Here is a 14748-nt window from a genome sequence, read left to right as displayed (position 1 = left end):
TCTAGCTTCTGCACAAAATATCAGCATGTAATTTGTTTTCTGTTGGCTTAAACCATTTTATGACCACTACTTAGTTAATGGTGTTTCTACCTTCTTGTTTTGCAGGGATATCAGTATGAACAATATCACCCAGTTACCAGAAGATGCATTTAAGAATTTTCCTTTTCTAGAGGAGCTGTAAGTACTACTTTGAGCAATGTGCACTAATGCGTTTTCTACTCCTTCTTCCTGGAAGCTCTGTCTATGGAGAGAGCCTAGTGATCCTTGTCTGAGAACTCCTGATAGCTTAGTCCAAGTGAGCTTTGTGCGGAGGAACCGTGTTTGGGGGTTGGGGAGAACAAACTTGTTTTTTTAAGCAGTATAATTACTAAAGTTATTTTTGAAAGCCAGAACTAAAAACTGCTACTTCCATAAGACATTTTCCCCCCTGCAATTATTATAACCATGATTGCTGCAGTGACACAAGTTAATTACAGTGCGATCTTCAGATAACGCGGCTCCTGCATAATTACCATTGTTGCCGAAGCAGTTACTGTATGGGTAACAGAACAGGAGAAATAACACAAGGTGTTCCAGGGCCAGGAAGCAACAGACCTCTTAGACAGTAACTGGACAGCAGCAGGAAGCTGAGAACTGATCCCCTTGGCGGTTCACATAGGACTTTTGGGGGGTAAGAGTGTCTGACAGCAGCCTGCTATGCCCCCTACAGCAACTTTTTAAAGAATGTTTCCCTATTTGTCACTTGCATTATGAAAACAAAATTTTTGATGTGTTTTTCATCTTTCCATTCTTTAGTTGTGCTTTCCATATGCTTTTAATGTCCATAATGAAAAGAATGCACCTTTAGGTTTTTTGTTTTGTTTTGCTTTTTTTGTTTTTGTTTTTGTTTTTGTTTCTTTTTTCTTTTTTTTTTTTGAGACAGGGTTTCTCTGTATAGCCCTGGCTGGCACCTTTAGTTTTTAAAAGAATTGAAAACTATGAATTTTATCTTTGGAATCCTGGTGAACAGTAAAATTAGATTTGAGTCAGTTAATATAAGCCCCACTTCATGGATTGTGTATTCTGTGGTCGTAGAAAGGTTCCAGTTTGATACTAAGGGCATAAAAAAGACACAGGCCTGAAGGGATCTAAATTCATGTTATAGATCACGTCCTAGTCTCTGTCTGTTGAATATGAGAGCCAAGTCAGTGAAGCTGCCTCTTCTAGCTCAGCCCCTCTTTTCCAATGTAGAGTAGGAGTCAAGTTAGGCCCAGATTGTATTTCTAACTCATTGAAATAGCTATTTAAAGACTTAATAAAACGGAAGAGAATTTTTTTTCCCACACTACTTAGTTGAGCCTAATGCTTCTACAGCAAAAAATTGGACAGAGATTATTTGTCACAAGTTTAAGAACTGGGTCGAATTACTTAGACTCTTGGAGCCTTTGACTATAAGGTGTGGTTAATAATAATTCCTCATTTGTACTATTCTGGTGCATACAAAATATATCTTAAATATTTAGTATGGTATTTTGATTCAGAATGTTATATAAATGCTAGCTGGTATTTTATTATTTTTAAAGTGCACAAGGCAAAATTATGTTTGGGTAAAAGGATTTTAGGGTATGATGTATTTTATTTATGCCTTTTATATAATGCATATTCATTGTTTTTCAATAATGCTGCTTTAGATAGTTGCAGTTGAAATGTCTATCTTCACCACTATAATCAATCATCAAGGTACTTTTCTGCTTCCATTTTTTTCCCACATCTAGTTTTAGACTTCAGGATTAGTATTTCTTTACAGAAGTAATTATGTAATGAAAGGACATTAGCAAGTGGTTGGTCAGCCATTGTGTAGCTACTGTGGGATGTATGATGTACCAGACAGGAAATGGAGACGCTTCCTGAACTCTGGAGGGGACCCCTGTATGCAGACCACCTTTGTTGATATACCTGCAATTACCAGTTACACTGTTAGGGATTTTGTGGTGGGAACCTGGCTAATCTCTGCTTTGTGAAATTTCACATCTTGGATTTCTTAAAATCTCAAATGACCAAGCATTTGTGAACCTCATGAGCTCTATCAACTGAAAGTTTTAATTGGAACTAAATTGAGTTTGATTGCTAGTTATTTGTAGCTAGGTCATGTTCTCTCTCTATTCTACTATCTCAGTAATAAAGCTTATCAAATTAAGCTGTTATGCCCACTCTGAATACTGGATAGGATTTAAAAAATAATCAGTTAGGAGAGGCTGCAAGTTATTTATTTCAGAACAGTCTTAATATTCTAGCAATAGTTTAGGCATTCAAGAGAATTTATTTTCCAGGTTAATATGAACATTAAAAAGCTTCATCTTTGCCTTTTAAAACAATGTAGTTGATTTTAACATTCCTGAGTAATGAGGCCTTGACTATTGTAATGTTTCATAAACATCATAACCATGTGTTCAAAAGTCATCTGGAAATGATTTCAGAGTGATTGTAAAGCTGAGCACCCTAAGTAGAAATGAGTGACTTGCCTGGAGTTTTTTCCACATTAGTTAACGAGGCCTTCTTTATAACACATGACTGAGGCTTGGCCAAATCTCACGTAGGGATCTGGAATGCTTAGAGTATGGGGTAGACTCACTTCTCAAAAGTATATAAAAACTGTTCTTACATAGACATTCGTTTATTCTGGCAGCAAACACCGAGTTCTGTTGCTCACCAGTTCTTGTGGTGCTTGGTAGGGACACAGATACAGCCTAGTTCTGTGGGGAGCTGACCTGTTGGGTTGCATTGCTTGATATCATACCAACTAGAAGCAGGTGGCCAATTTAAATTTAGATATGAATGAAAGTCAAACATTCAGCTCCTTAGCTGAACTAGCCACATTTCCTACAGCTCATTTCTATTTTGTAGTGCTGGTGACGGAACCCAAGGCTTTATACATGTTCTACAGATGCTCTGCACAGAAGCGCATTGCCAGCCCTGAGCTACCACCTTTTAGTGTCAGTAGCTACCTATGTTTAGAAGTACCATATAAGCAGACACAGATAATTTCCATCATTCCAAGAAACTGTGCTGAATAACAGTTGATTTAATCTTCAGAGGGAGATTACAGTTTGCACTGAAGTATATATAGGGTGAGTAGAAGCCAAAAGCTAGATTTGAGATGTAGGCTGTGGGAAGCTTTTGTGATTCCTAGAATAATTTCTGCTGAGTTTTGTAGGGCATAGGAGTTGAGTGGATGAAGACAGGTAGTAAGGGTACCTTGTAAGAACATCATAGGATATGGGATGGCCTGGAAGGAGAAATTTCTGGAGAATTGGAATATGTGGAGTGAATTGTTATGAAAGGACTGGATGGTGATTCTAAAGACATTTCTCAGATGATTCTGGATGGTGAAGTTTTTGAGCCAAGTCCTGTAGGGGAGTTAAGTGATTCCTGAGGGAGTTTGGTTTGATAGATTTATAAGGAGGCTAGAATTATTACATGCTAGTTACTAAGACTAGAGACACTGGCAGCCAATCTGCTTGGGACCCAAAGAATTCAGTCCTTTAAAGATACAATGGTTAATATCATACATATAAAGCCTTTCATTGTGCATAAGTTCTTTCTCATACCTACAAGAAAGTTAGTTCTATGAAGGCCGGACCTGGACTGAAAGGGTTTTGGGTCTTGCTCAAGTTCATAAATCTGCTGTTCTGTTGTTCTGGGTCCTGAAAGGTCCTGAATGTCCTGGCCTTCAAAGCCCTGTTCCCTCTGAATTCTGAGGAATGTGGACTTACTCTTAGAGGAATTCCATCCAACCTCTTCTATGGGTGTTAGACATATTAGATATTGTTGCTAGTTATTTTCACATTTAATCTACTTTTCAAAGCTTTATAACTCATAAAGATTGTTACTCAGTAATATTCTCCCATAGATTCTGGCACTAAAGTCAGTACATACCAGGTTCTCAGGTCTTAGGACAGTCTCTTGATTTTTGTATCTCACCTTTCTAGTCTTTAAAATGAGAATCCTCACAGGACTACTAGAAAAGGAATATTGGATAACATGTAAAAAATATGTCCATGTGAGGTAGAGAAATTTCAGTAGTCACTCTAAACATGGCTGACTTTCTGTTGAAATATTTGGAGACGAAGTAATTTTGCGTGGAGGAAGGAGTCAGAGTAGGCTAGTGTGTCTGTTAGCAATATCCTAACTAAAGCTGGGATTCTGGGAAAGCATTCATACAGCAGTGTCAGGATCTATTGCCTGATCCTATCTTTAGAGCCTCAAATGCTCTGGTTCTCTTGGACGTGTCAGGGCAGTGGTAGCCCTTTGCAGAATGGTTGCAATTTAGAGTTGTGAGAATGGCTTAGTTAGAAACAGCAGGAAGAATAAATACCAGCTACTTTTCCACAGGCTGTCTCTGAAAAGTTACTGTAGATATTACAGGGATGTAGCATCAACCGTTGAAGCTACTGCCAATGTTGGCATTCAGTCAGTTATGACTGAATACACTCTATGACTAAGATAGTTCTATCATTTCCAAACACTTTGACTCTTAAGGCTTCATGATATTAGAGTGAAGGCTAGGATTCTTCATACCAGTTCACTGTTACTTGTTTTGTTTAATCTGTTCAGAACTAAATGGAGCCAATTCTTTATAAAAGGGGTATGTAAACAATTCCAACAGGCATGGGTAATCAAATGCAGAGTATTTGACCACAGTAAAAATCTCCCCTTTTTGAAGCCTTTATGCTCTCATCCGTAATCCTCAAACATATGTTCTGTTTCCTCTTAGGTGTCGTGCAAGCACTGGTTAAGGTTTGAACATATAAGCCCAGTCAGTGTAGCCTACCACCATTATTCTGGTTCTACCCAGCAGAAATTGCCTTTTACCAAGCATGAACAACTTTAGCTATTTTTATGAATGGGTTCAGGTTGAAACTATGAAGAAATAGCGAGAAATTTCAGATGAGTTCTTGTTAATCTCAGTGTGTGCTTCCCAGGTGGACATAGTAGTTGGCCGTTTTTCTCTTCTGCTGCTGTACTTAGAAGGACTGGCCTTGGCTTTGGAACTACACGGGACTCACGTCACATCTCCTTCCTTGATGAAACCTTCCAGATTCATCATGAGCTCTGCTGGACATCTCAGATAGAGCAAAGCCTTTCCCCAGTCTCCTGGTGATAGACTCGTTTGCTTGGCACTCCTTGAGTAAGAGGACTGTTCATAAAGATCACCAACCTAGCAGTTGTGTAGTAAGCACAGGAAGCCTCGTTGTGTGATCCTTACCTTTTCTAGAATGGGTGATTTGGAGAACTCTAAGGTTAGAAAGCAATGCAGAAAGGAGAGAAATGGAAAGGGAACCTGCACTAAGTGCTACCTAAGAGTTATGGACTAGGCCCTTCTAGAATGTTCTTCTCTTCATTTTGTTTTAACACATCTAATTCTTCGAGAAGGGAGAGTTTCTTCTCACAGAAGGACCTTGCCCAGCTGAATTCATTAGTAGTTGGGTCTGCTATCAGTCATAGGACTGGCTATGGCTCCTGTACAAGTGGGAAAGCCAAGGAAAGAAAGTCTTATTACTACATCATTTGTTAATTCAATAAGCCTTTGTCAACTAAATAAGACTGTGTTTGGTGCTGAATTAAATGAGATTCTTGACTTCAAGGGAAAAGAATAGTGTACTCCAGCTATGAGAGTTCAAAGGAAAAGGGAAATTACTTCTAGCAAGAAAGATTAAAGAAGAGCTCATCAAAGAGCTGGCATTTCTAGGGAGCCTTGAGGGATGGTAGGAGTTATTTATGAGGAGATACGTAAAGACACTGAAGCAGGGAAAGGGAGGCAGACTGAGATGGGTAGTGAACATGTTAGGTGAGGTAGTGCTGACTTACTGAAAGCACCCTTAGAAAAGCAACCTAGAAAGGCATTTGGAGCCAGACTCGGGGCCTTTCTTGGTAGACAAAGGTCATGAGTGACTGCTGAAGTTTTTGTTTGTTTGTTTGTTTTTGAGCCAGGGACTAGTTTATATTATATCAAGAAGAAAGATTTTTCTGTCAATGTAATCTCATAGCAGAGAGCTTAGAATTGAGAGGTTAGAGAGATAACGGTTAGCCAATGGAGCTAGCTGTTAAAAGAGAGTCATCAAAATCTAGGTTTAACATGGTGATGTATGCCTTTAGTCCCAGCACGGAGAACACAGAGGCAGGCAGATCTCTGTGAATCCACAACCAACCTGGTCAACATTGTAAGATCTAGGCCAGCCTGGGCTTCACAGAGATCCTGTCTAAAAAATGAGTTGGTGTGAGTGTCTGTGTCTGTGTGTAAATCTGAATTAGGGCAAATGAGAGGCAAAATCAAATAAAAGGGATATTAAGGTAACATCAGTAGTGCTTAATTTTAATATTTCCACAAGTTGTTAAAATTAGAGACATGAAAAGAAATTGTTCTAGAAGAGAAAGTATCAAATTTAATTTCAAATAAACATGTTGAGTCCCACAGGATGTAGATTGGGACATATGAGAATGGAATGCAGAATAGAGATTGCTGGGTGAGAATCATTTATGTGATGATTATTGGAAACTTGAGATTGTAAAAGATTGCCAAGGGATAGAGGGCAGAAAAAAAGTGAAGAGGGCCAAGGACAACTCCTTGGGAAACACTTGAGTCAAGGTGTGGGAAGAAGGCAAGTGGCAGCTGAGAACTGGGGCAGAACTCTTCCCCAGGAGCTGTGGAAGAAGAGGTTTCTACAATGAAACAAAGGGATCAACTTTGGCATGCTCGAGAGAGATGCCCAGAGCCAGACACTGAAAAATTATCTCAGTGACTTTAAGTAGCTTTCTGGTTGTTTCAGCAGAGCAGTGACAGTGGCATTTGGGGAAAGAAGTTCTTTAAGGAACAGGAATTTGGGGATATTAGCAGATAGCTTGGGGCTTTGGAGAGCGAGCAAAGCTCATAACATGGCCTGCGTGGTACAGGAGTCCACCAGGTTCCCGACATGGTGCCACTGAGGCATGGTAGAGAATGGCTTCTTGGAAAACAGGAATGCCTGAAGGCGGAGTTGCTTCAGCTGCCACTGGGTCTTGAGGTTTAAGTTACAAGAATTTCCCCCATGTTCTCAGTTGTTCAGTTTTGATTCCTACTTCTCTGTCTTTGGTTCCTTTCCTGTTGTAAATATTCTGTCTTCATATGGTGCGGACTCAAACCTTCAGTAGTCCTAAGATCCTAAATTAAGGTCTAAAGTATTCCTTGTTGCTTTGAGCAGAGACCTGGGAGGACTTTACTTGGCAGTCTTGCCTCCCTTGCTCATTCTTAAAATATCTATTCTGGTTGATAGTATTGTCTAACTTGGTTCATCAATCCATCCCTACCTCCTAATAGGGCTATTTGGACTGGAAAAATGGTTCCCCAAAGTTAGCAGAAGAAAGCAGGAAGGTAGATATACACTGGGCAGAGAGAAACCATGCCTAGATCAACCTAATAAATTGCAGCTTCTAGCCACAGCTGCATGAAATGGATCAATCTGAAATCAACAAAATATTGTTGAAGAATTCTTCATTTAAATAGGAGTTAATATCAATTTACTGAGTTCCTCTAAACTATATGTGTAACTTCGTTGTAAGTGCTTAGTAGCTCATGAATATAGATGATGAAAGTGTGATGTAGTCTGGCTTGGGGTTTAAGTAAATCAGAATTTAATAGCAAGCTAGAAGAATCAAACTGGGGAATTCCAAACAGTTCACTGGTAAAGTGACACAGGATACAAAAAGTGTAGGGCGGCACATGAAACCACAGATTGTTGGTTCCTTCATGTATTGTAATCTATGATGGTTATTTGTTCTTTTAATATAACAGTGATTACAAGTAAACAAAGATATATTTGATTTTCTATTAACATGATTAAGTTTTCCAACAAGGTAATAAACTGAGCCATTTCTTGTATTTGTTGTCTACTCTTATATAAGCCATGCTTACTCAGTATACTATTAACTAACACTGTATTCTTCCACCCTAGGGACTGGGGCTCAGCACTCATGCTTTCCTTCTCTGTGCACATTGGTGGTTTTGGGTGCTCTCTGTACTGTAGAGACGGTTATGTTGGATGTGCTGCAAATGTTTGTATTGAAGACATACATGGATCTAGAGCTATAAAGTATGGAACAACTTGAGAAAAGCTAGGATTTTCAAAATTGAATATAAAATTAATGGAAACTTGATGTTCAAAACCTGGATGTATAGTTACAGAGAAGAAAAGATTAACCAATTATTATCTCACCTCAGAGAGGTAACTTTTGTTGATATTTTGTCATATAACCTTGAGCTTTTGAATACATTAACATACTTTCTTTTAAAAAATTAGAATATTATTTCTACTCATTTGTTATAATACTAAAATACTGATAGATCGAGGTTTTACCACTAACATTTTCTTTTGAATATTTCCTACTGTTTTGGTGCTTATCTATTGTTTTAAAAAAATTTAGAAACTCCTTACCTAGTTTTTGTATATTTAATGTACTGTCCTTTAAAACTATTTTATTTTTTGATATATGTAACACACACACACACACACACACACACACACACACACACACAGAAGAGACATCAGGTCTCAGAGTTCCACGTGGCTGTGAGCCAACTGATATGAGTGCTGGGAACCAAATTCAGGTCCTAGAAGAGCAGCAAGTGCTCTTAACTGCAGAGCCCTCTCCCTAGCCCCTTAATGTGCTGTCTTTAATTGTGCTATATTTGTTACAGCCTAGTGTGCTCTTTTTCTACATTTCTTGAATTGGAATTATATCTGACTACAGTGGTAAGTTAAAACAACAACAACCAAAACAAAACAGTGGCTTAAAGACATAATGCTTTCTTTTATTTGCATGCCTATGAGATCTGCAGCCTAGCAACCAGGAGCTACTGTTGACAATCACAGTTATTAGAAACGTAGAATTTAGCATTCTTGTGTGCAGTTCTTTGCTTATAGTGTTCACGTCCAGCTTATGTCACTGCTATAGCTATAGCCATTGGCAGTCACTTCTCAGAGGACGGAGGAGGGATGACAATGTCTCACTCTGTCACTTCTTTTAAGAAACCACCTTGAATATAATCATACAGTACTTCTGACATCTCATTGGCTACAATTTAGTAATATGGATTATTAACAGGAAATGCTTGGCTAATAAGAGCTTGGTCACTTGGACTCAAGTCAGGATTCTGTTACTAGGTAAGAAAGGAACAATGGTTATTGGCAATTCAGTCAGTTAAAACAACTTTTGGCTGCAAATAACAGAACTGAATTTTCCATTTAAATAGTAAGAGGTGTATTCTCATCTTGCACGAGACTGTGGCTTAAGCAGCTTTAGAGCTCAGTCATTCAGTACAATTCATTCTGAACTCCTGCTTTGTGATGCTTTCCCTGCCTTCCTGTCCAGACTGCTCTGGTATCCCATCCTCACCACTTAACTCAGTGTGTCTTGCCATTTTGTGATGTGGGTAAGTCAGCATGTCAGTCTATGCTGTGCAAGCTGGCTTCTCTCTAAGGCCTGTGTGGCTCACAGTATCAATAGTCACCTTTAAAATGGATTTTTATTCACTTATTGTGTGAATGTATAATGAATGTGCATGGATGAGTATGGAGGTATATATCATGGCTCACGTTTGGATGGCAAAGGACTACAATTGGAGGTCGGTTCTGTCCTACCATTGTGGGATCCAGGGATTGAACTCAGGGCATCAGGCATGGCAGCAAGTGATTTTACTCTTGGAGTCATCTTGTTGGCTTGGTAATCCTATCTTTGAACTTAAAATTAGGGGAAGGGTTAAGACAAAGGATTTCTCTTCATTTTGAAATTACCAGTGCGAGAAACTGTGTCAGCACAGGCAGAAACTAAGTTCTGCTGGAGCTCATGAATGCTGGACGTAAAAGGAATGAGAAGAGAGACAGCTAAGACAAGGCCGTGCTTCCCTTGCTGGCCCGTGATAGAAGAAAGGTGGTAGACAGACAGCTACTGGTCAGTCTTAGGTACGGATAGTTTAAGGATGTGTTATACTGTTTCCTCCCATGCCATGTGTGTCATATGTGCTCATCATCCGAAGGCAAATGAGTTACCTCTAGAATGGCTTCTGCAGGTTACTGTGATGAAGTGGGAGACGCAAAAGGCCAATACGGCGCAGGTGGAACTTAAATATCTCAGAATTAAAGTTTTTTTTTAGTATGTGGAAGAGCGCTAGATGGCTTCATGCCAAGTTTTAACAGGGATATAATTATTTTTATTATAGATTGCTATAGTGTTCAGCTCTCTCTCTCTCTCTCGTGTGTGTGTGTGGTAGGGGGGGAGTTTTCTTCTTGCGAAGACAAGCTGCTTTAGGAAACAGTGACAGTTCCATGAAAAGGATCTGAATACATGTGTGCTCTTGAAACATTGCAGCTTTACATGTTTAATTTGCTTCCTTGCTTTTTGTGATGGGGTCCATTATAGAACCCAGGATGCACCACAGAATACGTTTTTATTCCAGGTCTATTTCAAACCTGTTATTCTTTTACCTTAGCCTCTCAAGTGCTGAGTGGCACGCACTACCTCTTCCCGCATGTGTGTGCTATATGGAGACATAGAAGCCTTCCTGAAGGTGTGAAAAAATGTGGATAACATGGCTGGAGCTATGGATCAGTGTGCCCAGGGCCCTAGGTTTGAGCCCTAGCACTAGGATTGGCGTGGGTAAAGAAGAAAAGAAAGAAAAGGCAGTAGGGAAGTAAGCCAGACATGGGGAGTAAACTTTGGAAAACTTTGATCTGCTGTATCAAATGAGGTTTAACGCTGCTAAGAAGAAGGTCCCAGGGAATCTAGAAAGAATGCTGCGTAATTATTGGTCTTTTTAGTCCACTACAAGAGTACCCCTTTCTTGTGGCTGTCTTGAAGTTAGTAGTGGAAAACACCAACCAGAGTGTTCGGCCTCTGGGATTTACATTGCTTTGTTTGCACTGTTGTGTTTCTAGGATTCCCGTTTTTAGTGGTGTTGTAGGACACTGGACTGGGCATGTCAGGGGCAGAGGCCCAGTCTCCATTTGTTAAAAAGGGAGACACTGGTGATCAGCTGTTATGGGGTACTAAGTGTTTAAGGGCCAATGTAATAGGATAATGAATAGCCTAAATGAGAACAATCAAATTCCTTGTGATTTTTTTTTTTTTTCAACAGAAACCCCATAGTTCTGAACATACAGGCAGGGCTTCAAATTTAAATTAATATATGACTTGGGATTAATAGTAGAAGTGTTTTATGCTGTTGAAAATGGATGCTAACATTTTATATCCTGCTGATTTCACATAACGTTTAGAAGAGTGACACCTACCACCCGTCAAATGCTATCTGGTGGCCATACTTGCCTACTCTTGACTTAGAACTGTCTTTGCAGGGAACATCACACGCTGATGGTATAGCTGTTGTACTTTGTAAGCAGTATGACTGACACTGGCCATGCTGTAGTTGAGGGACTCAATGGTATCACAGGAAAGGCAGCCTAGACATGTTTGGGTTCGAGCTGTAATATTTTCTTTTGCTTATCTTCAAAGGTAGTGTGGAGAGGAGCAGTAGGGGAGGAAAGAAGACGTTGCTGAGGGCAGAAAAACATTGATTAGACTGAGGGGCAGTACTGTGGTACTTTGCATTAGGGTTAATGGTAGCACAATGCCAGACCATCATGTCATTACCTACAGGGTAAAGGTTAGGGACATGAGCAGATTGCAAGGGTGTGCAGCCTATTCCCCAAACTCCTCATGATGTGAGAAGGTGTGTCTTTGTAAAGCTGTCTTGTGTAGTGAACATTCCCTGCCTCCCGTCCACAGTTGCTATGGTCTCATCATTGTCCCTTCTTTGTCCCGTGTTTCCTCAGAACAGCTACTACAGTCCTCTCAACTCAGTTAATATCTGGTCAGTATTCAGATTGTAGTCTTTGCTCTCCTAAATATTGACTAGAATTCTGGCCACTTTGAAATTTATGTGATGGCCTCAATGCAGTGGTTTTGTGCAAATAACACCCGTTGGTTTACATTTCACAGTAGCCTCTCTCATTTTCTTTAAAATATTTGATTTTTATGTGTATATTTATATTCCTGACTATATATACATGTACTACATGTGTGGAAGAATTTATGGGGATGAGAAGAGTCCTTGGATCACCTGGAACTGGAGTTATAAGTGGTTGGAAACTGCCATGTGGGTGCTGGAAACTGAACCTGGGTCTTTGCAAGAGCTGTGAGGGCTCTTAACTGCTGAGCCATCTCTGAAGCCCAACCTCTCCTGCCAGTTGCTTCCCAAATGAAGAAATTCTAGTCTCACTGGGTGCAGTTGCACGAATTTATCAATCTCCTGGCCTACATTTCCTTCTGAAATGTGGCTTGCTCACTCATATCCACCAGTGACCCATCTCCCATGTTTCATGTAGTATATTCATTAAGAGTAGATACATCATTGAAAACTTTTACTCTCCAAAGCTTCCCCTCTAAGGAGCTCTTAATATGAATAATTCATGGTGCTTATGAATAATAACCATAAAACAGATTCATATGGACATTTACATTGCACCACTTGGACCCTCCCTGGAATGGCTTCAGATGCACTGGTAAAGTATAAGCCTAGGGAACTGATGTCTCCCTACCATCAACTCTTGCTCCCCTCTTCTTTCTCTCTGCTTTCTTTGCTCCTGAGACTCATGCTGCAAGCAGGGCAAATAAGTTCTGTCCTGAGGTAAACTGTTTGGGATGACTATTTCAAGTGCTGTTGGACTTGTTTCAATTCTGCGTGTTTGTGTATACAGTGCAGTGACTTGAGGTATTACTGTTGACCCGTGAACTGGTCTTTCCAACTTTAAGCTCCTCCTAGATACCTGCAGCCTACATTAAGAGAGGCGAGAGTACCCGCTACCTTAAAGTCTAGCTGAGTACTTCTTTCCTGTTAAGAGTGGGAATGAGATTGAGGGAGTAGAAATGGAAAAATGGAAAAGGAAAGATCACCAGGTAGCTCTCCAATTTTTTAAGTACCAATATTACATTCTCGTGTGTCTTATATTGGGGCTTGAGGCATTACAACATATCTTCTGTATGAATGGTCTCGTGCAAGAACACAAAATGAATATAATTTAGTCCCCACTCATAAGGGACATTATAAATCCACAGAGAAAGATGTGGGTAGGGGGTGAATAGTAGCTCAAGGCAGACTAAGATGCACAAGTGAGAAAGTTCTAGTTCAGACTCCTGTGGAACTATAGGAAGGTGGTGTCAATTGGTTTCATGTTGGTGGAAGTACTCAACTCAGGCAGTCAGCATGATTTCAGTTGGCAGAGGTTGGCACACATGGTTATTACAGGGGAAGAAAACTGGTGTGAGTGGTGAGTTCTATAGAAAAATTCTGATGTGTTCAGATATGTAACAGTCAATGCTAAGTTGTAGGAGACAAGAACACTGGGTTAAGGTGTAAAAGAAGAGACTTAACATTGAAGGTCTGGAAAATTCAGTAGGTGGAAAATGAGGCTTTGAGATTTTTTTTTTTTTTCAGAATTTAACATTAGAAAGCTAGAGATGGGGTCAGATTCCCTGTAAGGAGTCATGGATGGTTGTGACCCATATGTGACTTCTGGGATCCGAACCCAGGTACTCTGAAAAAGCAACACATGCTCTTAACTGCTGTCATCTCACCAGCTCCCTCACAGTATTTAAGTAGGCTGAGGCAGAAGTCTTCTGGAGGTTCGTGGGAGTAGTCCAGGTGACTAATAGAGGGTAAACTCATACCACAGAAAGACGACGACGACGATGAGCTCACAGCTTGGAATCTTGTAGAGTGATTCTCACCATCTTGGGAGCCAGAAGCTACTGAGGTACACAGATGAAAGACATGATGCCTGGGACTGTCTATGTGCGTTTGCAAAAAGAATTATACCACATCTACCCTCTGCTTTCACCTTGATGGTATTTCCTTAGCAATTAACAGCTACCAAGGAGTGTACTAATAGTGAACAAAGAGGCATTTTATGAAGTAAAATTTTATGAGATCTTAAGCTAGACCACCAAGTAGCCCCGAAAGGTAAACAATTGTCTGTGGCACAGAAGGACAAACCCAGGCATGGAATGGGAAATAGCTGCTCTTTGTTAGAAGAATTTGTACTTTTTCCTCAGGATCAGCCACCATAGGTCCAGTAAGAGTCCCTATATATGAGCATTGAGAGGTCTTTCTCATCTCCTTCACTCTGCCTTTTTGGCTGAGTGAGGTATGTACTGTTAGTCTGCTGGGAAATTTCCCCACAATTGCAGTCAGAGCTCCTATTGCCCACGCAGAGCTTGTCCCTTTGGGCTTCTAGGGCAGAGCTGTTGATACTCAAACAAAGCTGTTAGCTTGCCCATTGCCCAAGTCCATAGTGTTCCACCTCTCCTCTGAGAATGATTTCCTAATCTTTTGATGACACCACAGAAGCACCTCAGGTCAGGAACAAGTGGATAAACATTGAGGCAGCTGAGCAAGCACTAGAATGCTGGCTCCTTCACTTTGTACCTGTGTGATTTTTGCCAAGTCACCTAACCTCTCTGGTGCTTTAGAAAAGCAGGGATGTTGTTGTCCTGTGATTAATGTGAAAGAACAACTGCATGCCATCTGTTTTGACCACTGCACTTTGGAAGATCTCAGATGTTTGTCTCTTAAGGACTAGGGGACCTGGCCCCAAGTCCTGTCACTTATTCACCCTGCTTTTTATTGGATCTGAACTTGAAGACACAAAGCACCTCCAGGATGTGCTGCTACAAGAAGTGCTG

At 40.2% G+C, this 14748-nt stretch overlaps 1 protein-coding gene across 3 annotated transcripts in view; it reads left to right on the top strand.

The window, feature by feature from the left end:
• The window catches only part of Lgr4 (leucine rich repeat containing G protein-coupled receptor 4), a 97444-nt gene that overhangs the window by 53700 nt on the left and 28996 nt on the right, over nucleotides 1–14748 (top strand). For all 3 annotated transcript variants that reach the window (XM_021155166.3, XM_021155170.3, XM_085834589.1), the window contains exon 2: nucleotides 106–177. In XM_021155166.3, coding sequence (XP_021010825.1) covers nucleotides 106–177 — 72 coding nt within the window. The remainder of the gene's footprint in view (nucleotides 1–105; nucleotides 178–14748) is intronic.

This window comes from Mus caroli, unplaced genomic scaffold (genome assembly GCF_978045245.1).
Source record: "Mus caroli unplaced genomic scaffold, Mus_caroli_1 scaffold_2, whole genome shotgun sequence".
Taxonomy (NCBI): Eukaryota; Metazoa; Chordata; class Mammalia; order Rodentia; family Muridae; genus Mus; species Mus caroli.
The sequence above is the reverse complement of the archived record's forward strand: the minus strand, read 5'-3'. Positions and strand labels throughout refer to the sequence as shown.